The sequence below is a fragment of the Ictidomys tridecemlineatus genome, chromosome 9 (assembly GCF_052094955.1).
Source record: "Ictidomys tridecemlineatus isolate mIctTri1 chromosome 9, mIctTri1.hap1, whole genome shotgun sequence".
Lineage (NCBI taxonomy): Eukaryota > Metazoa > Chordata > Mammalia > Rodentia > Sciuridae > Ictidomys > Ictidomys tridecemlineatus.
Genome location: NC_135485.1, coordinates 79,008,104 through 79,032,015, shown reverse-complemented (window position 1 = coordinate 79,032,015; position 23,912 = coordinate 79,008,104). Strand labels below are relative to the sequence as shown.

Here is a 23,912-nt window from a genome sequence, read left to right as displayed (position 1 = left end):
CAGGCACAAAGAACTAGGGCAATTACACAGAACGGTACCAAGCACAGTAGATGCTATTTCAACTGGATCAATAATCACATTATACGTCAGGGGCCTAAACGTACCAATTATCAGAGATTATCAGACACCTTTGGTGTCTAGAAGTCCACTTAAAATATACAGTAGTACCCCCACCCAGGGATACATCCCGAGACTCCCAGTGGATGCCTGAGCTGCAGATGGCACTGAGCCCTATATACACTGTTTTCCCCTATATCTACATTCTTATGACTGTTATAAATTAGGCACAGGAGAAGATTGACAATGGTAACTAATAGTAAAATAGAATAATTTTAACATAATTCAATAAACTTCCCACCATCGCTCCCCTTAAGCTTTAAGTAAAATCAGGGGTATGTGAGTGTCAGCACTGATACTGCAACAGTCCATCTGATAACCAAGATGGCTACCAAGAGTGAGTAACAGGCAGGGAGTGTATACAGTGTTGACACACTGGACAAAGGGACAATTCATACCTCAGGGGGACAGTGCGAGACTTCATAGCATTACACACAATGAAATATAATTTAAAACTTAGGAAATTTTTTTATTTCTGGAATTTTCCACTTAACAGTTTGGGACTGCAGTTGACCACAAGTACCTGAAACCTAGCGAGCTGAACCGTGGGTAGGAGGGGACCACCGTAGATTAAGAGTGACGTGTTGAAGAGGGAAACACGGGGCCAACTCTAGTGAAGGAAAGCAGTAGTCACTGTATGAAGCTCAGACTATATTAACTAAGTGCAAGGAAAACTGCCAATCATATAGAGGGACACCACCTGAATGATGATGGGACAGTTCTCCAAGATGTACCATCCTCAGGGAGCACGCACTGCATGGCAGAACATTAAAATACTTGAGAACTGCGAGGAGAGGTGGGTGGACGCCATGACCAAAGCTGGAGACGGGACCAGCCTGCTGCCAGAAGTGGACAGACCCTGAAGGGGAACACCAGGAGGACAAAGTTAAGCTCAACAGGACACAGCACAGTGCGCTGACAGGATGTGCACAGGTGTTCAGAGGGCTTGCACTTACTACGGTCGAGGAACGGCTGGTTTGAACTTCCCAGGCTTCTCTTTGGGGCCGCCTGTTCCTTGTTCCCCTTCTCCTCTTTTCCTGCCTTCTCTTGGATTGAGGGTTTTTTGAGTTTGTTCTGTGGTGCTGGGGATGGAACCCATAGCTTCCCACATCGATGAAAGCAATCCACCAGTGAGCTGGGTCCCAAGCCTTTTTTTTTTCCCCCAAGAAAATTGTTTCTTTAAAAGCTTTAAAAACAAATAATGCTGTTTTGCAAATATGACTTTGCTTAACGAGGGCCACCAACTTACAGCACTGTGATGTCAGGAACACAGAGTGTGCAGGGAAACTAACTAATGCTGCTACAGTTGGGAGATTGGCTGCTGTTGCTGACTGAAGTGTGGGTGACACACATTGGGACTTGTGACCCATCAGATCAGCGTAGTTAATGGTCACCCAACTCCCTGCACAGGCTTGGATCTAATCACATATTCTGCCTGGATAGACATTTCAGCCTCTTTTGTATATAAAAGACACACACATACTCTCTCTCTCTCTCTCTCTCTCTCACACACACACACACATACACACACACACACACACACTCTCACACACACACTCACACATACATGTATGTTCTGTCATACAAACATGTAAAATTGTCTGCAAGGGCACACATTAAATAAACAACTATTACGCACCTCAGGCAATCCTATTCACTATAAATACATACACATTTTTTTTGCATTTTGTTTTGTTTGTACCAAATTTCTACATTATCTAGCAACTTGCAAAAGATCACAGTTTCTTTTTTTCTGATACAAAATGTCTCTAAAGACTTGTTATGTTTAGACTTTAATCAAAGGATATGTATAATCAACAAATCAAGAGCATTGTATGTTTGCCCAGCCCTTTCTGAGACAGGGTCCTGCTAAGTTGCTGAGGCTGGCCATGAACTTGCGAACCTCCTGCACAGCCTCCTGAGCAGCTAGGATTATAGGTGTGTGCCACTGCACAAGCACAATGAGATATTTTTAAGATTGCACCTCATTCTCTTTGCTGGCTTAATAGCTACAGCTCTGTGTCACGCTAGTGACTCCTTTACAATAGGGTTTAAGTGCACATCTTTACCTTAACCAGTCTATCTTCAAATGACCCCTTGCAAGAATCACATGACAGCATATTTCCAGGACTCCTGCCTGGTCTCTGTGTTGTTATCATACATTGCACATTTACATGTGTAAAAAAAATGTTGGCATTAATTGTGCTTTAACTACTCTATTGTCTTAAAGACAATAAACTGGGGGACTGTGACAAGGGCCTACCTGGGTAGGCAGAGGATTGGAGGAGGATGGGGGCAGAGAAAGTATTCAAAGAAACAGGAAATGATCATCTGCCAACGGAGGAGGAACATGGTGGGTCACACACCTTACAGGGGTCTGTGTCCACAATACTAAAGCATCTTTACAACTCTGATAAAAACACAAATAACTCAATTTTTCAAATGGGCAAAAAGAGGTGAAGAGACATTTCTCCAGACACCACACAAGCGGTGTCAAGAGGTTCCTGCTGCTGGCACTTGATGTGCAACTTGGAACAATGAGGCACTTCCTGCCACCAGGGCAGCCTGGGCCCTGCTGGAGGTGGGTGCAGCTATGAGGGACAGGGCAGGAGGTCACCTCCCAGGGATGGGTCAGCCCGAGTGGGCATCGGGCACAGCCACCACAGCCCTTCATGTCCCTGTGCACATTACCCCTGGGTGGGTCTTTTCCTGTCTCCCTGCTCCATTTGCTTTTGCTGGTTTCATGGAGTATTTAAAGTATCTTGAACTGAGGTCAGTACATAATGTCCCTGTCACACTGCCTGGCACAGATCACGTGATCAATAAATCAAAACTAGAATTATTTATTTGTAAATAAAGAAGGTTGAAATTACCTCAAAAAGAAAAAAAGAGGTGACACAGCAAGATGTGACGGGGAGTCCCAGGCGCCTAGGGCAGCAGGCACAGTGTTGCAGTGGGGGAGCCAGGTGGCAGGAAGGTCAGGTGGAGGCCCTCTTGAGATCTGACCAAATAGAGCGCTTCATTCCCTGTGTAGCCTTCACCTCTTCCCAGTCCAGCCTGATGTCGGGAACCTCCTCTTCTGGCTCAGGATCCTTCCTCAAGGCCCCCCGGGGGGAGGCGACCAGGATGGGCAGGGGGCCACATTCCTCCCGGAATTCCACCACATGGAGACCCTTCTTGTCGGCCAGCTGTTGGTGGGTTTCCTGGGCAAGACCAAAGTGAGAACAGCAGTTAGGTCTCCGAGGGTCCCTGTGGCTATAGGAGTGAGAGGCACCACCACAGGGTGGGGTGGGGGTGGGGGTGCAGTACCCACCAGAGAGCTTGGGGGAAAGAGCAGTGCCAGCTGATTCTGGGTGGTTAAACCACAGTGGCTGTCACAGGGGGATGCCTCAGCCCACCTTCCCACCCCAAACTGGGGTACGCCAGGCCTCGCCTTCCAAACTCCCTAAGCACGTGCCTGCTGGGCCAAGCACCAAGCCTGAACCTGGTGGAGCCCTAAGATCTAACAACCAAATCACAGGAGGTCCAGGGGGGAAAGGACATCAAGGACCCCATGGGTGCTCAACCCTGGAAACACTATGGGACAAAACACCTGACTTCTTCAACACAACAGCAGCAAGGGGGGAAGAGAGAGGGACAGACCAAGAGATACTTAAAAGACACAGGAGAAACTATAGAAGTGCTGACATCTTCTCAACTGGATTGAATCAATCAACGGGATTGAATCAAACTGTGTAAAAAAAAAAATGTTTTTAAATCGGACGAATGGATAGATTTGAATGAACAGATTCGATACTTGATAATACTGAGTCATGATATTTAGGAATGGTAAGGGTACCATGACATTTTTTTTTTCCCAGTGCTGGGGATCAAACCTGGGCCTTAAGTGTTCCTAGCAAGCGCTCTACCATAGAAGTAAATGGATCCTTTAGATCCTCTAAAGGATCAGAATCAGAAACCTGAGAAGTGGTTTCTGATTCTGATCCTTTAGAAATACACTGAAATATTTACGAATGAAATAAAATGGCACCTGAGATTTGGTTCAAAACGACTCGGTGAGGTGATGTTGAGAAACGAGATTAGCTCTGGTTGGGCAGCAGAGCCCTGGGGTCACTGCAGCAGGTGGCCGTGGGAGCCCCTAGGAGACCCTCAGCACCTTGGTCTGCAGCACAGCCAGACCTGCTCAAACCCCAGGGAAGGTTACCTGGCGGGAGAGCCCATGGAAGAGGCCCCGGGTGAGGTTGAGCATGTTGACGGACCCAGAGACCTTGACATACATGTCCTTGATGCCAATGAGCCGGCAGATGGTAATGATGGCCCTGTGGCAGCGCAGGCCGTATCCTAGGAGACAGGAAATGGACTGAGCACCTGCCAGCATGCTGCCTTTCGTGTGGCTCTGGGTTTAGGGAATGACATTTTGGCTTCACCACCCCCAGCTGGTGTGACTTCTAGGACGACATTTATTCAATGGTATGTACAAAAATTAAACAGAACATCTACCTTAAACGTAGTGGGGGGGAAACCAGGATATTACTTACATTAAAACTTAAGTGCCTGAAAACTCTTGGCCCTCTGCCCAGGCCAGCTCCCGTGTCCATGCCTGGTTACCATCTAGGGAGACGCCTGTCCTCACCCTCCTAGACCACTCAGCTGCCCTGGCAGCGACACCACTTCCCTCTCCTGGGAACACCTTCTGGCCTAAGTGGCAGCGTCTCCTGAATTGGTGGCTCCTGGAGTGCTTTCTCACCTCCCTGATGGCCTTCAGTGCTGGGGTGGTCTCCTCCCCTCTAGCCACGTGCCCTGCTCTTGGCCACCGGCAATCCCTCCTCCAGAAGAGCTTCAAAAACACAAGCCAGGGCTGGGACTATAGAGCAGAGCGCTTGCCCGGCATGTGTGAGGCACTGGGTTTGATCCTCAGCAAATCAAGGCTCCAGGGCACAACCTCTCACTGGCCATTGCTCTCTGAATTAAACAAAGACATCTGCAGGATCTTCCCCCCACAATATCATTATCACACACACACACAAACACACACACACACACACACACACACACCGTGCCTGACCCCACTTACTGCACTGTCCTCACATGGCCTGTGCACGAGGGCACACTGCACCTGGGGCATGCACCAGCCTGGAACGTTCTCCCAGACCTGCCCCTCTGCTCCTCTTCCTTCAGGATCTCAGAGGTGCTCAGAGGCCACTCTGGCCACCCTGATGAAGGTGGCCCTCCTCCTCCTCTTGACAGCACTGAGGAAGGCACAAGGCAGTAGCTCAGTTGCTTAGGGCCTCACTAAGTTGCTGAGGCTGGCCTGGAACTTGCAATCCTCCTATCTCAGCCTTCCGAGTGTCACTGGGATTACAGGTGTGCACCACTGTGCCCAGCTCCTGACCTGAACTCCTGAGATTTAAAAAACTACAGTCAAATGAAACAGGTTCTTACTACAGAACTGCAAGCAAAATGCAAATCCAAATGTTTAAGAATTCTGCACCAAGAGTGCACTGGGTGTGACTGTCCCCATAACCAACACTGCCTGTGGCCTGTCCACAAGACAAGAAAGGCCATTTCTGCTCACCCAGTGCCTCAATGAATAGAGATCATAGAAGTTCAACAGTACTCAATGGTGAGGGGCTGGGGGAGCTCCGTGACAGCGCGTGCTTCACAGGTGTGGGGCTCTGGTTTAATCCCCAGCACCAAATAACAAGCCTAACACCACGACACTTGTAGAGGAACAGCACGTGACTGGCAGGAAGGAACACCGTCCAGCTGGGTGAAGTCTCCAGGAGGAACCATGTGCCCACTCATCCAACCCAACCACCACCACCTGCTCCGCCCGCCTCAGCCACTCCGGGAACAGGCCTGGGCCTGTGCAGACCGACCTTGGCTTCTTCCCCAGGAGCCTGCCTTCCTCAGCCTAATTCAGGCCTTCCATCTGTCACTCTCAGGATGAGTTCAAGGAGAGGCAAACAACCCCAGGGGGGAGGGTGGGACTGTGGTGGTTTCTCTGCTTCATGTTCAACAGAGAGTCAGAGCTTTCCAGTTACCTCTGGGCTGTTTCTTCATCTTGATGTGTGTCCTCTTATATCTCAAGGAGATGTCATGGAATACTGGGGGGTAAAGCAGACACAGGAGGGTCAGGCATGTGGCTTTAATGTTTGCAAAAGCCACAGAGCACTGGGTGCTGCCCTAAGCAGCCAGCCCACAGGACACACAGACGCTGACCCCACTCATTCTCCTGCCACCCCCCCCCCCCAGGCCAGGCTGTTTCCTCATTTTGCACATTTGTAAGAATGCAGTCAGAGCAACACAAAGACACCCACTGGGCATGTCAGAGACACACCACGACACAGTGGCATTCTGCAAATCTTACAAGGAAAGACCCACACTCACTTGTATGGTCTTCATACCGCTCTATGTAATGCAAATAGTGGATGGCTTTGTTCTTTGCCTGAAGAAAAGAAGGAACAAATTCTCCTAAATCTCTTGCTGGGTTTCAAAACTATTTTATAAAGTATTTTATTATAAAAAATTCCACCTATGCACCTTAAAAGATAAGGACTTAGCCACAATATCATTATCACACGTACACTGACGATTCCTTCGTGATAAGTGACTGTGTGCCTGCAGTGCCCCCATGAGAACACAGAGCTTTTCATCTTCTACTAAATGTTAACAAAGAAAAACATGCATGTACTTTCCTGAAAGCATCCACCCGCTCAGTGGCCTTCCCAATGGCAAAACCTTCAAAAGAAAAAGCAAAACTTATGAAAAGGAAAGCTACTCTGATCCAGCCTGTGCCTCTCCCCAGCTCCCAGTTTGGGCTCTGCAGGATTTCACGCCCTTCTTTCAACTGCCCACAGAACACCTGCTCTGCACAACCAGCCATGAAGAAAGCCAGAGATGTGCTCATCTGTTCTGAGGCATTCTACAGACTTGACATTTAGATACATAACATGACCTTTTATAAATCTCTAATAAAATGAAATATACTCAATTTTTAAAATTAAGTATGCTCTATATTTATAAAAGGCAAATGTTTTGGGGCACTTGTGCAAAGAGATTATAATGACCAGAAGGGATAGGGGAAAAATACATTGTTATAGAGTAAAACTATGATTTCAGTAAAATTTCAATTTTAATTAACCAGAAAAATAAACCTAATAGTTTCCAATTTGTAAATGCTTTACCCTAAGAAATGAGGTTTATCACAAGTTGCAGAAATGCTTCCATTATTTGCTGCCACCATTTATTATTTAATTTGAAAAAAGTACTTTGTTTTAAAATTATACACAGGAAAATAAAATAGGCAAGACATCTGAGGCCTGGGATAAAAAGGGCTCAAATTCCACTTCCTAGTTTAAACAGAACAAAGTAAACCATGGAAGTCCTAGAGGGAAATATGAGTGGACTTACTTATAATCTTCAAAAGGAGACTTTCTAAGCAAAACACAAACCAGAAGTGACCTAGGACTGATAAATTTGCTATGTTAAGGTTTAAAACTTCTGTGGATTTTAAAGCTTCGATGTGGAAAAAAATTCAAAACTAAGTCAAAATATGATAGACGAAAAAGGCTCATGTCCTTAACTTACAAGAAGCTAATCCCAATCAATAAAGACAAGAAAACCACCCAATTAAAAAAATAGGCAAAGCACCTGAACTGACAGATGTCCAAAGTGAAAGCGCAACGGCCAATGAACACGCAAAATGGCGTCGGCACTCTCCTAACTTAGAAAGTACAGGTCTAAACTAGGAGAGACTTTTCAGGGATCATACTGACAATCAGTAAAGTCTGATACTACTCAGGGCAAGGATGGGTGGTACAGAGGGACAAAAACTGATGCAACCTTTGAGGAGGAGATCTGGCAATACTTGACATTTACACCCAGTGCGGCAGCAATTTCAAGACATTTCTCCTATTTCTATATTTCCAAAAATTCAACAAACTCCACGTACAAAAAGGTCAATGTTATTGTTGTTGTTTGTAATAAATGATACAAATTTGGAAACAATAGGGATTGGGTCAAAAATCATGTCTATGCACACACTGGAACACTATGAAACCAATACCAGAAATCTGCTTATGCTAACAGAAGACCTCTGAGGGCAAAACCAAGCAAGAAGAGCAAGGTGCAAATTCATGGCTATAATAAGATCTCTGCTAAGCTTTTTATAAAAAGGTAAAGGGAGGTAACATGGACACAAAATTTCAGAAAAGATATTTTTGAAAAGAGACAACAGTAACTGCTAACCATGGTCTCTTATAGCAACGCACTATCATGTCTTTTGCTTTTGCTTTGAAATTTTCAAAAGGAAGCAACTAACAGTTTTTCAGTTCTATGTGAACACATTTCAAAAACAAGATGTTCAGTAGGGAAACTTTAAAAGTCTAAAGAAGAAAATTTAAATGACTGACAAACCTGCTAACCCAAGTGAACACTTATCAGTCAGTGTATAGTCTTCTAGTTTTTTTCCTTGCGTATAAATGACTTTAAAAAGAAATCATCATTACATGACAAATTTTTAACAAAAATTACTTATTGTGTAAGTAGCTTTTCACAATTCTTTAATGGATATAGAATATTACTTTGGAGGCCTGTGGTTGTGGCTCAGAGGGAGAGCACTCGCCTGGCATGCGTGAGGCACTGGGTTTGATCCTTAGCACCACATAAAAAATAAAGATCTTGTGTCCACCTATAACTAAAAATAAATATTAAAAAAAAGAATATTATATTGGACAGCTATCCTGTAACCAGGCCCGACTGAACTTGTTCTAATTTTTCACTATTATGCACCATACAATAGTGTCTTAAGCCCTTTAAAATACCCAGTCCTCAGATGTAGGCCTTAAGAGCTTTTCTTTCTTTCTCTGAGAAGCTTCGTGGTTTACCACCAGGTTTGTGAGCCCAGACCTCTAGACGGCTCTATTAGTAGAAAAAGTGAGACTGGCAGCAGGGCCCTGGCTTCCAGCCGGGCAGCCAGGCCTCTTTGTGTCCAGCGTCACCCCACTCACCTGCAGCTCCCTGCCCATTCCCCACAGCCACCAGGACACGGACTGATCTCTTCCTTCCGTCTTTGGCTGTCATATTGAAAACATTTCTGACCTAAAAGACAAAAAAATGCTTCATCAATAGGACAGCTGAAGAAAACTCTGAGGTAGAGGACGAGGACCTGCTGACTCAGCCACACAAGGCTTGGTGCAGGACCCAGCACCTCCTCCAGTCTGCAGGCACAAATGCAAACTTCCCAAACAAACCTTCCCTCTGGAGCATTTCGGGAACACAATGGAAATAAGACTTTCTCTTCCTATTTCATTGGGTTATTAGGAGAGTTAACTAAGATAATCTTTAAAGGAATTTACAACTACACAACTCAATATACCCCATCTTAATAAATGTACACAGGAAAGAAAACACTATGGATTAAACTTTGAAATACTTTAACACTGATTATAAGACAAATTCCAGTATCAAAGGTACTAAAATATCTTAGAAATGATGAAATGCAATGTAAGGAAAAAACTTCGCAGGACTGGATTGCTATGTTAAGGATCAGGCTTAAACAAGAATACAGAATTTGGAAACACCTATTCATTATAAACTTCAGGAAAATCTCCCATTTTTTCAGCCTATTTTAAAGGCCAGGAATTATGAAACTATTAACTAAACTGCTTAAATGACAGTTGTCCCCTTTCCTTTCTAGGAAGAAGTTTAAGGAAAAGAGAGGCTGAGGCCACACTTTTGAATGATCTTATAGGAAACAACCTACATATGAAAGACTCTTTCAGTGGGATTAACTTTCAAAAGCTATGAACTGGGGTGTGTGTAGGGGCCCACGCCTGTAATCCATGTGACTCAGGAGACTGAAGCAGGAAGAAGGCAAAGTCAAGGCCAGTCTGGGCAACTTAGTGAGACCCTTCTCAAAATAAAAAGTAAAAAGGGCTGGGGATGTGGTTTGGTGGCAGAGTGCTTGCCTAGCAATGCACAAAGCCCTGGGTTCAATCTCTAGAATTGGGGTGGGGGGAATAACACACAATGGGATACCAAGATAAAATACTTGTAAACATATTTTAAAAATTCCATAATATAACTGATATTGAAGAAATAATGTACATATTCAGAGAGGCTTTGTCACAAATTTGATATATAAATTATTCCACAATTTGGGGAGGTACTGGGAATTGAACTCAGGGCACTTGACCACTGAGCCACATCCCCATCCCTTTTTTGTATTTTATTTAGAGACAGGGTCTCACTGAGTTGCTTAGGGCCTTGCTTTTGCTGAGGCTGTTGAACTCACAATCCTCCCTCCTTAGCCTCCCAAACTACTGGGATTTCAGCTGTGCACCACCGCGCCCGGCTCTGTTCCACATTATGAAACACTGATTAAATGCACAGTGCCAGCTCCAAGGAACACTGGCCATCAGAGAACCACCCTGGAAGGGTGGTTCAAGCACACCTGATACAGGATCTGTGAGCAGCCCAGAGACCACTGCCCTAGTCAAACTGGACACTGGCCATAACCTGAGGCTTTCTGCCCCTGCCCCTGCTCCTCCCAACCTGTTCTCTGATTGTGTCCTAGATACAACTGGTGTACAGCTCCACAAGAGGCCACCAGATAGCACACTCTAGCTCCAGGAAGAAGGAACTTAACATAATCTCCAAATTCTGCTCCTGAATTTGCCCCTCACAAACCTCAATTTCATAGTCCCCACAAACCAAGGCAGCAGTGGGGACCACCAACATGAAGGAACTGAACTTCAAATTGTGTTAATTCCTCCCTGAACCTGAGTCTGTGTCCAAGAGATCACTGTGACCACAGCTTTGCTCAGCTCCTCCTGCCCACCCGTCCCTGGCAACCTCTCCAGAGGACCCTGGGAGTTGAGCTCGGCAGGCCTACCTCGAGTATCCTGGTATCAAAGTCCTCATAGGTCTCTACAAGGAGAGAGAAGAAAGCACACAGATAAGAGCATCCAAGCTGCTCACGTGTGACAGCCTTTCCCAGGTGCCCTCAGACTTCTAATGGGAAGAACCTGAGCTCTCTGGTGCTGCTCTCCAGGCTGCGCCCCAGTTCCCATCATCCACGGGGACTGCCTGGCCTGACTTCACGAGCTCAGCCACGGCTCTCTGACCGCAGCCTCCCCCTCTCCAGCTCCCTGCTGCCGGCTCCCGAGGCACAGGTTCCTGGAGCGCCGACACCTCCAGAGCCTTCGTCACTGCTTTCCCATCTGGTCTCCTGGGCTCTTCACAGCTTCTCTCACCAAAGTCCCTCAAAGACACCAAAGTCCCTCACTCCTCATAGATCTCGCCAACGTCCTCAATCCCTACACTTTTGTCTCTACCACCCTCTCCAGGCCAGAACCCAGGCAGCTGTGTGGTCACAAGTGGCCTGCTGCTGCTGCCGGGAGAGATCAGAGCCTGGCCTATGCTGACCACTCTCAACTGCGGGTCTGACCGGCTCGGGAACTCTCGGCTCCTCAGCTTTCAGTTCTCTTAATTCAGCCTCTGCTTACCACCACAGCTGTTTCCAACACTCCCCAATTCTCTTGCTTTTACTTATTACAGAAAATCTCAATTACATAATAAAATAGGAGAGCAGAATAAAAGCTTCTGTACCCAGCAGTCGGCTTTGAAAGCGGTCAGCTCAAGAGTCAATCTTCTTTCCTGGACACTGCCAGGGTCCCACCCACTGGGTGATAGTGAAGCCAGTGCCAAGTGCCACCTTCTCATCAAGAAATATTCTGGTGGCCATGTTCACCAATGCCACTATCTGGCTTGATGACTCCTGACCAAAGCTACCAGATACCAGGTGACCTCCCCGCCTTTCCACCCCCATTGCACAGGCTCACCCAAACCTGCACCCTGCCCCTGCTGGCTAACAGCAGCCTGTCTGTCTAAACTCTGGATCTGGTTACTGGGGCAGGTCCTCTCCCTCCCAGACCTCCACCCTCCTACACGCTCGCCCCATCCTCTCCAGCCCAACCGTTCCTCTACTTTGAGCCAAACTCCTGTTTGCTTCCTCCTCTCCCACTCACTGGAAAGAGCAAGATTTTTCAGGTGAATCTGCCTTTGTGGGGAGGGGGAGGCTTTGTTTTCTAATTCAGCCTAAGTGTCGTCAGTTTTTGTTTCATGTTTGCTTTTACGAAGGCTTAGTGACAGCTCTCTGGGGTCTCTCAACTCTGCTGTTAAACAGCACTCCAAGCCTGAGGCCACGTGTTTGGGAAACACTGTGCCCTACAGATCTATAATGCACACCACCATGTATAAGGTACCTGCTAAGGCACTGGGACCCAGGGCTTTCCATCCTGCTGGAGGAACACTTCCTGGTTACAGGCCTCTAGTGTCCCACAAATGCAACTGGGATAACAATGTGGAAAATTAGTCAAAGAGGTCAAATTCTTTTTTCAAAAAGGGTAATCTAAACAGACAAGTAAACAATAAAATTATTTTCAGAAACACTGTAGGACGATACGTCCTCTACCAAAGGCAAGCAAACCAGGCCTCCACTACCTCCATTGGGACCAGGGTCCGGGGGACCGAGACTGAGGCCACCCCATGTGTTCCCACTCCAGCCTCGCTCCCGCTTCACTTTCATCCTCCGGTTCCGGTCCCACTCTTCCCTCTGCTGGAGCATGTCAGCCGCCACCTGCTCCTGCTCCTCCTTGCTCCTCTGGGCAATAGTCTGCATGGCTCCATTTCTCATGAGAGGGGCATTTAGACCCGGCCACAAGAAGCCGGAGCGTCCTAAAGGGTAAAGATTTAGGTAAGTGACAACTTCTAAAAGGTGCTCACTCTTCATGTTGCTAAGATGCCAGGGAACGCGTGTACAGACACCAGCATAGTATTGTGGAGTTGGAGCTGATGCGATCACTTGGCAGGTGACCTGGCACTGTCACAGTTTTATGCACATCTACCCTACAGGCATGTGACCGCATTTTCACTTTTACCAAGAGAAACACTCGTGAGGCCTGTGAGCGCTAAGATGTCTGCTGAAACACGACCTGTAACGCACGTAAGCCGAGTCGGCAACAGAGGAACGGCTGAACGCACAGCCAGCAGGTGCCATATCCTGCACAAAATCAAAAGCCGTTGCTCTCGGGCTGGGGATGTGGCTCTCAAGTAGTGTGCTTGCCTGGCATGCGTGCGGCGCAGGGTTTAATCCTCAGCACCACATACAAATAAAGATGTTGTGTCCACCAAAAACTAAAAAATAAAATATTAAATTCTCTCTCTCTCTCTCTCTTAAAAACAAAAAACCAAAAAAACGTTGCTCTCCAGGTTCTGATGTGGAATGATTTCTAAGACATGTTATTATTATTACTTTTGGTTCTGGAAATTGAACCCAGTGGCATTCTACCACTGAGCCACATCCCCAACCCTTTTTATTTATTTTGAGACAGGGTCTCACTAAATTCTTGAGGCGGGCCTTGAAACTTGTCATCCTCCTGCCTCAGCTTCCCCAGTCGCTGGGTTTAAGGGGTTTGCCACCATGTCCAGCCCTGAGACCTCTTATTGGGTTAAAAAAAAAAAAAGCAGATTATACAATTGCATGTACCATATAGTATAATTATCTTTTTCTTTTCTTTTCTTTTCTTTTTAAAGACGATATCTATTTCTTTTAGGGAATTTATACAAAAGCGCGCACCAGCACACACAAAAACAACTGAAGGAAATACCAATCAATATGAGACCAGTGGCCCCTCAGGGGAGACAATGGGAATGTGGACGGCAGAAAGGACATCAGGGGCTTTTAGTTTTCTCTACAATCTCCGTTTTTACTGAGAAGGTATGCATACGATTTTTATAATTTGAAAAAATAAATTATAGCCAGACACAGTGGTGCATGTGAGCAGTCCCAGCTAGGTGGGAGGCTGAGACAGGAGGGAGGTTTTAACCTGCAAGTTCAAGACCAGCCTGGCAAGACCAGACGGCAAGACCTGTCTCAATAATAGTAATAATAATAATAATAATAATAATTATTATTATTATTATTATTATTAACATTATTAAAAATAAATAACAAATGCTTAAAAACTAAAACAAGATACAAGTAGTGAAAGCACCCAAGCAGATGTGCAATCTTAGAAGTGCAGCACAAGGTGCTTCCTTTATTTCTGAAAGGTTGTTAGTATCAAAAGCGATGAGTCTGCACAACAGTAAAAATAAGCCAATTCAAGTTCACCCATCCTATTTTTGCTTTCAAAAGCACAAGTATAAACAATCACATCAGCACGTGAAGGACCAAGGCCAAGTGCGGCCCACCAGCTGATTTGTAAATAAAGTTTTACTGGAACACAGCTGGGCCTGTCCAACCATGCGCTGTCCAGGGCAGTTTCTGTGTGACAGCAGCCCAGTTGAGTAGCTGCAACAGGCCCGGTGACTACAGATCTGCTCTTGGTCACTGTCTTCTCTGGGCAGGAGGAAGCCTGCCAGCTCTCTGCGAGCTCCACCTGCCTGCACTGGGCTGTGTGCAGCACAGGACCTATCACAGCTGTGCCCCATGGAGTACGTGACACTCTGGGGCAGCTGGTAAGCCCCCTGGTTGGACTCTAAACCATGGATTCTTATGCACTTAATGAGAATGTTTCCAGTTTGTCAAATATCCATAAAATCGGGGGAAAACACTTTAAAAGCACATAGACTCTTTTTAGAACAAAGTTTGCCACTGGGCCCCCCCAGGCCTCCCTCAGACCCAGCTTGCTTCCTATTTCTCCCCTTCCCAAGATCATCAGTTTCCCACCCCAAGTTCAGGACCAAATCTGAAAACTGTCAAAACAACCAAACACATTTACCTTCACCAATGACCTGACCCCTGTTCAGATCCTTCCTTCTCTTTTTTTTGCTTCTTTTGCCTCTTCCTTTTCTTGCCCCAGCACCAGTCTCTGCTAAAGCACCTTTCCAGAGCTCATCTGCTGTCACTGTAAGGAAACGGGGTTTTTAAAAACTCTGTAGTTGTAAAGCAAAGATCTACACTCTCCTAAGAATAAGAAAGGCCAGAAAGCCCAGCTTCATCCATGACACTGAGGTAATGAAAATAAAATAAAATCATACAGTGAACATAAAACATGATTACATTTGGAAAACACAAGAGGAGACAATTCCACTTTTTTTCCACAAAAGATGGCTAACATTAAATCCCAGTAAGTCCCTGACCAGTAAGTAGACTTGCTTCCCTGATGTATGCCAATCACAACTCAGGTCTCAGTAGTGACGTCTCTTGAACTTCTCCAAATGATATGTCCTAGCAAAGGCCCAGCTAAAAACAGTAAGGGCCTTCTTGGTGTGACTCTAAATCAGCAGGGTAGCTGGGGCACAATTCAATACTTCTAGGCCTTGGGTGCCCCAAATGAGGGGCTCAGATAAACTAGTGCTCTCCAAATACAGGTGTAGCACATGAGATAATTCTAGTTACATTTTTAGTTTAATAATCACTAAAATGTTAATTTGTTTATGACAGAAGAAAAATTAAGACAGGAAAGCACCCCTACTTTCCTGTTGCAGGAGGTGGAAGTGTGTGCCAGTCTACCTACATTTAGTGAAGAAGCTGTAAGGTGTGTACTGCTGGCCTGACCGGCTGGTGGGAGGAGAGATACAGCACTGTGTCTGTAGTGCATGGCTCAAGCTGGTGAAGCATCGGCTGTCTCTGGTTCCCTGCAGTGACAAAGGGCCTACAGAGAGATGAAACAAAACCAAGTTAGATGCTCCCTGGCTGTGGAGCTGCCAGCACCAAATAACTGTGACTTGATAAAAATAAGTCACTAAAAATTCTAATCTTTTAAGAATCATATTTTGAGGACAATTGTTATTTCAAAAATAAAAACAAACTTTTAGGAATGAAAGCCACCTAAATGCCCATCCTAGAGAGGTCATGGTTCATTTCCACAGTGGATGTCCCAGTCTCAAGAAAGCTCTGTACAGCCAGGGTTTCTGCCCTGCATTATCCAGCCCAAGCTCCTAGGCTGCTCTGGGCAAATGGCGCCCTCTGCTGTATGCAGCTGGGCAGTGGACAGATGAGGAAAGACCTTCAAGTGAAACTGTTCAGAAGAACAAGACTCAATGTGTAGAGGGTACCCTGCCCTTTATGTTCAAAACACAGGGAAGCAGGGAAGGCATGCTGTAGACAACTCCAGAAGATCACGCAAGAAACTGAGGAGCGGCTGCCTCTGTGGAAGAAAACAGGGGCATTTAAGGCTGGATGTGAAAGACCCACATTTTTGTATTTTGAGGGATTTTTTTTTTTTAACCACATGCATCTATTAATTGAGAAAAGGTTTTATAACAGCCATGTCTGAGAGGAAGCCATCTGACCAGTCCCAGGGATGGCGGTTTCACGTGAGGAAGAAGGCAGAGGTGACAGGAACAGGTGGTGATGAAGGAGTGGGACAGTGCTGGCAAGATCAGTGCATGCACAGATTCTTGAGCTCTGTGCTTCACTAGAGAAGTGACAGGATTAAAACAGCCCTGGAGGGAAAGTGGCCTTTAGGGTATTGGCTTGATAAACAGAAAACAAAAACCTGACAACAGCTGTTTTCAAGTCTGAGTGAAGCCATGCAGAGGACAGTAACTGCAGATTCATCAGCAGCATCAACCATGACTCACAGGACCAGAGAAAGAAAGCGGGTAAGGACAGGGAGAGTGACATCTAAGGGTGGTAGGAAGCCATCGAAATAGTTCCACTGAATACAGAGACCCAAACACAAAGGGATAATCTTTGATTACTGGACAGCACTTAATACGACCATTTTGTTTCAAATGTAGGCCTATGAGATACATTTGCCAATGCCACAAGCTACTGGATGACTGGATGAGATTTCAACACTAATTTCGATTCCAGATGATTTGCTCACCTGTGGGGAGGGAGATCGCACCTAGCACACAGATGTCCTCTAGACCTGTAGCCCACCTGATGAACTACCAAATAAAATGTAGCCAGAAAACATTGGGTTTTCATTTTTTTTAAGTTGTTGATGGATCTTTATTTATTTATATGTGGTGCTGAGGATCAAACCTAGTGCCTCACATGCTAGGCAAGCACTCTGCTACTGAGCTACAACCCCAGCCCTGGGTCTTCATTGTTTAACAAACCAGAACTTTATCATTACAAATCTCATTCTGCTATATACAGCCTTTCTTGTAAACACCTTCATCTTCAACACATATCTAATATTAAAACATTTCATCTTGCTCTGTTCAGCATTATAATCTTTAATGTAGTTCAAGAAGTGTAAAAATAATTAACAGATTTTTTTTGAAAGACTGAAATATCACTCATAGCTAATAATGTACCCAGCCTAAAAGAAACCAAATGTCAAAGAAAAAAAATCAACTTTAGAATTTAGAAATAGCCACTTGTTTTTTGTTTGTTTGTTTTAATGGGAGGCAAGGAAGAACTGGGGATTGAACCCAGGGCTTTGTACACATTAGAAATAGTCACTTTTTCTGGGTGCATGGCACATGGCTGTAATCCCAGTGACTCAGGAGACTGAGGCAAAGGATTGCAAGTTCGAAGCCAGCCTTAGCAACTTAGCAAGAACCTGTTTCAAAATAAAACATAGGTCTGGGGATATAGCTCAGTTGGTAGAGTGCTTACCTTGCATGCACAAGGCCCTGGATTCAATCCCCAGCACCATAAAAACAAATAAACAAAGAAAAAATATATAAAAAGGGCTGGTTATGTGGCTTAGTGATAGGGTGCCCCTCAGTTCAATCCTCAGTACCACCAAAACAACAGTCAATTTTCATGCACACTTGTATAAATGGTTTTGCTTACATTGTGTTACGATTTTTTTTTAATATTTTATTTACATTTTAGTTTTCGGCAGACACAACATCTTTGTTTGTATGTGGTGCTGAGGATTGAACCCGGGCCGCACCCATGCCAGGGGAGTGCGCTACTGCTGGAGCCACATCCCCAGCCCCGTGTTATGATTTTTTAAAGAAGAAAGTTCAGTAGTTCAGGCTGAGTCACTGAAGCTCACTTACAGATCACAATCCACCTCACTTATCAACTCTGTTCTGATCCTTTGAGTTCTTATTAAGTTTAGGTCATGAGACCCCAGACTCAGGAAGCAACAACCCTGCAGCCTAAAGTGGGATAGGCCAGAGCCCCTCAGGTGGGGACGGAGAGGCCCCCAGGGTTCTACCTCAGCACACATCACGTTCTACACCAAGAACTCCTTCCTTCTCACTTGGGTCTCTTCTAGGAAAACTGGCTGGTGAGAGATTTTAGAAAATTTATTACTATGTTTCTGACTGATTTGTTGAAGCATTTAGAAAAATAGAGTGATAAGGAAAGCAATCAACTTCTTAAAAATCAGGCAATTATTAATTTCAGGAAAAAATGTAACAGTAGAATACTACCTAGCTCAGCTCTGAATTTGCACATAATTTAATAACAAAAACAATGCCCAGAGATTCAGTCCAAACTCAGCTTCTACCTATACTGGAAGAAAGTAAGGGTAAGGATAGACTGTTTCATCTCCAATTAGCATAACAATGTTGTTTAAAGAAGACTCAACATATTTAGAAATATAACCAGAGGAAGGTGAAAGAATTAGTGTCCCTAGATGATGGGAAGGAGCAGAAAAGGACTAGGAATGAAAGCTCTGAGCCTTTTACGACCTTTTGGAAACTCAATTTTTTTTTTTTTTTACTTCTGGTGTGGAGCTGGGGATTCAATTGCGGGCCTTGGGCACCCTAGGCAAGGCTCAACCTCTGAGCCGCACCCCCAGCCTGAAAGTTAATATTTTAAGGAACAGCACAGCAACCTGCAGTGAGGACAGCTATCCCTATCAGGCCCTACACCGGCTCAGGTCAGGGCAGTGCCTGGCACATGTTAAGGGGTAAATAAACTGTTTATAAATCAGTGAGTGAATCAACCAAGCAACAAATCAAACTGGTTAATTCACAGTGGGTGTGACAGGTCGTAGGAAATCTGCCATTAGGGAGAAAGCCCTGTCAGCTGGACTTCTCCCAGGATCTCCAAGGCATCTCACAGGTGGGTCTCCAAGAGGAAAAGGCAGGAGACCCACAGGGAAGCCCAGCACTCAGGAGTCCCAGAAGCTCAAGGTGAAAGGGCCAGGCTTCCTTGCACAGCAAGGTTGGCCTGGACTTCCCAGAAGGCAGCTGAAGAGAGGCCCTGCACTATGTCAAGGAAGTCTGTGTCCACAGGAGAGGGCATCACAGCAGCCAGAAAGCTCTGGGACCAGCCCTGCTTCACTGGCTGTGTGATTTCTTTCATTCTTTTTTGGGGGAAGGTACTGGGCATTGAATTCAGGGGTATTTAACCACTGAGCCCCATCCCTAGTCCTTTTTATTTTTATTTTAAGACAGAGCTGGCCTTGAACTTGCAACCTCCTGCCTCAGCCTCCGAAGTCACTGCGATTACAGGTGTGCACTACTGTGCCTGGCCTGGCTGCATGATCTTGAACAAGTCACTTGGCTTCTCAGAGATTCACCTTATCATCTCTAAAATGCGAATAAGCTCATGAAAGCCAGTGTGAGGGCTGAACAAGGTGACATGTTTCAAGCCTAGTGCACAATACCTACTCAAAAATGGCAACCATTATTTTTTAAAGCCTTGAACTACAACAACTGCAGTCATAAAAAATTTGAAAAATACTCAAGACTGTACAATACCATCATCAAGGACATGCCTTGTCCATTCACATTTTAAAATCTACAGAAACTCTTATTAAATCTTATGAGAACAGATACTTCCCAAATGAATCTCACCATTGCTGAAAGTGGTCTTCAGCGCCCAAACAGAAGCTGTTGGAAAGGTGTTCAGGGAAAGCTGCCTGCACCAGAAATGACCTGTCAATTAAAAATAAGTAAATAAATATTTTTTGGTTCCAGTGTGGGGGTTGAACCCAGGGCCTGGAGCCTGCAGGCACGCGCTTCACCACTGAGCCACGTTTTGTGAGACAGGGTCTCTCTAAGTTGCCCAGACTGGTTTCCAACTTGCAATTCTCCTGTCTCAGGCTCCCAAGTTGCTGGGATTACAGATGAAGGCCTCTGCACTCAGCAAAAAGTGGAGTTGTTTTGTGGTGTGGGCAATAGAACCCAGAGCCTCACATATGCTGGGCAAGTGCTTTACCACTGAGCTATGTCCACAGGCCTCCAACAAGAATAAATAAATAAATAAATTTTAAAGATACATTCCTACATGAAGAGGGACATTTAAAATAATAAGGTGAGCCACCTACTGTGGCACAAACCCGCAACCCCAGATACCAAGGAGGCTAAAGCAGGGGAAGTGAAAATTCAGACTAAGGCAGGGGAAGTGCAAATTCAGATATAAAGGGCTGAGGATGTGGCTCTGTAAAGCACAATAGGGTGCAATGCCCAGTACCCCAAAAATAATTAAAACAGTAACATTCACAAAATAATACCATCCACAGAATTAAAGAACTAAGAGAAGTGGACGAGTGATTTCCAGGCTTAGTGACCACTGGCCAAGTAGCTGCCATCATGCTGCACCTTCTCTTCACCCTCCCATCAACCAGGCATCATGCTTGGCAGTCACCTTAAAAATCCCTCTGCCGTGGGCCACACCTCTGCTGTGGTCCTGCTGCCTGCCACTTCTTTGTTCAGGCCTTAGCATCACTCAGACACAGGTTCAAGGTTTCTTAATGGGTCTCCCACCTCTCCCCTTGTATTTACCACCTTTCTACAGTAAGAGGCTTCATCAATTAACAGCCCTGACATGTCCTTCCCTGGCTTCCTGCTGCCAAGTTACAAATTCTGGGCACAGCCTGCAGGACTGCCACATGGCCCCAGGCTTCCACACCAGCCTCCTGCTGCCCCTGCCCCACCCTCCCATAGCCATCCAAACACACAGTTAGTCTTGAATTCGCTCTCATACACTTTTGTATATGAGATCCTGGATCCACCAGATCCTGGAGGCTCAGGAGCTCTTGTGAAACCTCCACCCTCTGGAGCCCCCACAGCACCAGGCTGACTGTACCTCCCTGTGCAACCCTTCATACAGTGTGGTTCTCCAGAACAGACTTAGACAGCATTTGTGGGCAACTGGTTTTTGGCAGAGGGACCATGACCATTCAATAGGGGAAAAGGAATGTGTTCAATAAATGGTGTTGGAATAACAGGGTGTCAACCCATAGAAGAATGAAGTTGGAGCCCTACCTCACACCTTATGTACAACTTAATTAAAAATGGACTAAAGACCTGAAGGTAAGAGCTAAAACTATAAAACTCCTAGAAGAAAAACAGAGGTAAATTATCATGACCTCGGGTCTAGCAATGTTTCTTAAACATAACTCCAAAAGTACAAGTGATAAAAAGAAAAAAAAAGAAGAAACCCATAAACCAGACTTCACCAAAATTTAAAACCTATGTTTCGGGGATGGGGATAAAGCTCAGCTCAACGGTAGAAGAACCAGCATGCCTGGGTTCAGTCTCTAGCACTACAAAAACAAATAAACAAAAACCTTGTATGCCTCAAAAAAACACTATCAAGCCAGGCTTGGTGGTGCATGCCTATATTCCCAGCAGCTCTAGGGGCTGAGGCAGGAGGATTGTTGAGTTCAAAGCCAGCCTTAGCAAAGCCCTAAGCAACTCAGTGAGACCCTGTCTCTACAAATATATATATAAACAAGGGTTGGGGATGTGTCTCAGTGATTAGGCACCCCTGGGATCAATCCTCAGTACAAAAAAAAAAAAAAAAAAAAAAAAACCCCACAAACTATTAAGAAAGTTAAAAAACAACATATGGAATAAAATTCTGCAAATCATACATCTGATTAGACACCTTTAGAACTCCTTACAATTCAATAATAAAATGAAAACCCAATTTTAAAAGAGCCAAAACACTTGAACAGACATTTCTCAAAAAAACATGTAAAAATGGCTAATAAGCACATGAAAATACATTCATTATCCATCAGGGAAATGCAAATCAAAATTTCAAATTAATACCATTTCATACTCACTAGAATGGCTATAATCAAAAGAACAGATAATAAGAAATGTTGCTAAAGAAAAATCAAAACCCTCACTGTACCCTCAGGTACTTCGAAAACATTCTGGCCATCCCTCAAGTGTAGAATTACCATTTTATCCAGCAACTCCATTCCCAGGCACATACTCAAGAGAAAAGTAAATAGACACACATGTAAAAACATGGCATGCTGATGTTTACAGCAACATTAGGCATAATAGCCAAAAGATGGAAAACAACTCTAAGTGTCCCTCAACTGATGAGCAGATAAAGTGTGGTGATGGACACATTACAATTTAGCCCCAAGAAATTCAGGATGACACATGTTACAATGAGGATGAATCTTGATGACCTTGCACTAAATAAGCTAGCCATGTATGTGGTTCTACTTATATGAAATGTCTAGAACAGGAGAGCTAAGAAGAGTGGAAAATAGATCAGTGGTGGCTACAGCTAAAAAGCTTCCTTCTTGGAGTGAAAAAAATGTTCTGATTAGATTATAATGATAAATGCACAGGTTTGTGCAAATATTGTGCATTTCAAATAGATGAACTGTATGGTATGTGAATTATAGTTCAATAAAGCTGAAAAAAAAAAACAAAAAAAATAGTTATACACAAGAAGACGAAAAAGGGGGGGGCGGGGAAACACACTTTGGTGTCAGGAATTTTGGGTGCAAAAACCTATGTCCCTTGCTCAATCTGTGTGGCTCCCTCCACCACCTGTATAAAGAGTGTAATAACAGAATCTACTCCATAAAGGGACTGGGAAGGCAGTGAGGGAAAACGCATGAACAGAGGAAGACAGTGGCTGGCACATAGTTTAGACTCATGAAGGAAGACAGCCTTGAAATAGTAGGAGATGGGGGAAGAAAAATAAAAGGGAAGAGACAATCATAAAGACAAAAGAAAAGAATATTAAGGTCAGATTTTCTGCCAAGATTGCTGGTGAAATTTTTTGCTACAAAATGAGTTACCAAAAAAAAAAAAAAAAAAGAACTTTGAGGGTTTTAGGGGGCTCTGAGTTCCAGAATTAGAAATGCTGAACTGTGGACTTAACAACAAAATAGGGTAGAGAAGGCAGGCGGCGGCCACGCAGTGGCCCTGGAGCCAACCTTAGGCAACACAGCAGCAGGGCGCCTTCCTAGGGTGCACACAACCCACCAGGGCCGGGGGACAGGAAAGGCGACACTGCGGGCTGACGTCCGAGTCATCCGTCTCTGCACGGAGGCCACCGGCCAGCTGGAATTAAGCTGACGGAGGCCAGTGCTCTCCGACTCCACCTGGACAACCACCATCACCTTCAGAGCCCCGCGGGCGTCTCTCAGCCCCGAACCCGGTGGGCATCACCATGTGATGCCGGGGGTCGCGCCTGCCTGACGGGAAAGCAAGGCTCGCCAGTTCCCTCCTCTTCACCGAAACGAACCGTGAAGAACAGACTGCACTTCACGGTCACTTTCCAGCCAGGCGCCCCGACGCCCAGAGAGGCAGGGAACGCGCGCAAGGTCACACAGCGGTCCCGGGCTGGATGGGAGAGCCGCGGGACACTGCTCACTTCCCTCCGCCCGGACTCCCGCAGGCCCTGGCGACCCCCGGCTCCCGCGCCCCCTCCCTGCGCTCACCGGTCGACACACCGGCACAGCGCAGGAAAGCGGCCCTCAGCGCGCACCGCCGCCGCCATGCTGAAGCGCGAGCTGCGCCTCCTCCCTCCGCAGCATCCAGTCCTTCGCCTGCCGCGAGGCTCCTCGTCAAACGGCGGGCCCCAGCCCTCAGCCTGAGGTGCGAGACCCGAGGACCACGCCGTAGCCCATATCGCATTGGAAGGATTATCCGGATGG

General features: G+C 45.6%; 2 protein-coding genes and 1 long non-coding RNA gene across 9 annotated transcripts in view; all 3 read right to left on the bottom strand.

Moving 5' to 3' along the window:
* LOC144366818 (uncharacterized) overlaps nt 1–923 on the bottom strand; it is a 20,335-nt gene extending 19,412 nt beyond the window's left edge. Inside the window, exon 1 of the mRNA XM_078021652.1 lies at nt 818–923. The gene's annotated coding sequence lies outside the window, so the exon portion shown is untranslated. The remainder of the gene's footprint in view (nt 1–817) is intronic.
* On the bottom strand, nt 561–23,912 carry LOC144366819 (small ribosomal subunit protein uS5m-like). 7 transcript variants are annotated; one of them, XR_013425955.1, is made up of 13 exons: nt 23,697–23,912; nt 19,849–19,929; nt 15,645–15,782; nt 14,907–15,032; nt 12,625–12,858; nt 11,015–11,049; nt 9,129–9,219; nt 6,812–6,858; nt 6,508–6,565; nt 6,162–6,224; nt 4,322–4,458; nt 2,991–3,320; nt 561–1,303 (listed from the first exon to the last, which is right to left on the bottom strand). XR_013425955.1 is itself a non-coding variant. In XM_078021656.1 (13 exons), exons 1-13 carry the CDS (start codon nt 23,753–23,755, stop codon nt 3,096–3,098), a joined length of 1,293 nt encoding a protein of 430 aa, XP_077877782.1. In that variant the 5' UTR covers nt 23,756–23,770; the 3' UTR covers nt 2,945–3,095. The 7 variants fall into 7 exon arrangements, 4 of the variants coding, with proteins under 4 accessions (XP_077877781.1, XP_077877779.1, XP_077877780.1 ...); XR_013425956.1 differs by having other exon boundaries at nt 561–1,265; XR_013425957.1 differs by having other exon boundaries at nt 561–976.
* On the bottom strand, nt 4,502–6,155 carry LOC144366820 (uncharacterized). The gene is made up of 2 exons (XR_013425958.1): nt 5,192–6,155; nt 4,502–5,079 (listed from the first exon to the last, which is right to left on the bottom strand). It is a non-coding gene; the product is annotated as an uncharacterized LOC144366820 (long non-coding RNA).

Bases quoted from the DNA above. Each gene is read 5' to 3' on its own strand.
- LOC144366819 (XM_078021655.1), bottom strand. From the start codon at position 23,892: ATGCGATATGGGCTACGGCGTGGTCCTCGGGTCTCGCACCTCAGGCTG. The intron at 15,783-19,848 runs GTGAGATTCATT...ATCTCTCTGTAG, and splicing joins GAAGACCACTTTCAGCAATG to GCCCTTTGTCACTGCAGGGA. The intron at 11,050-12,624 runs GTAGTGGAGGCC...CTCTCCTTGTAG, and splicing joins GGACCCTGGTCCCAATGGAG to AGACCTATGAGGACTTTGAT.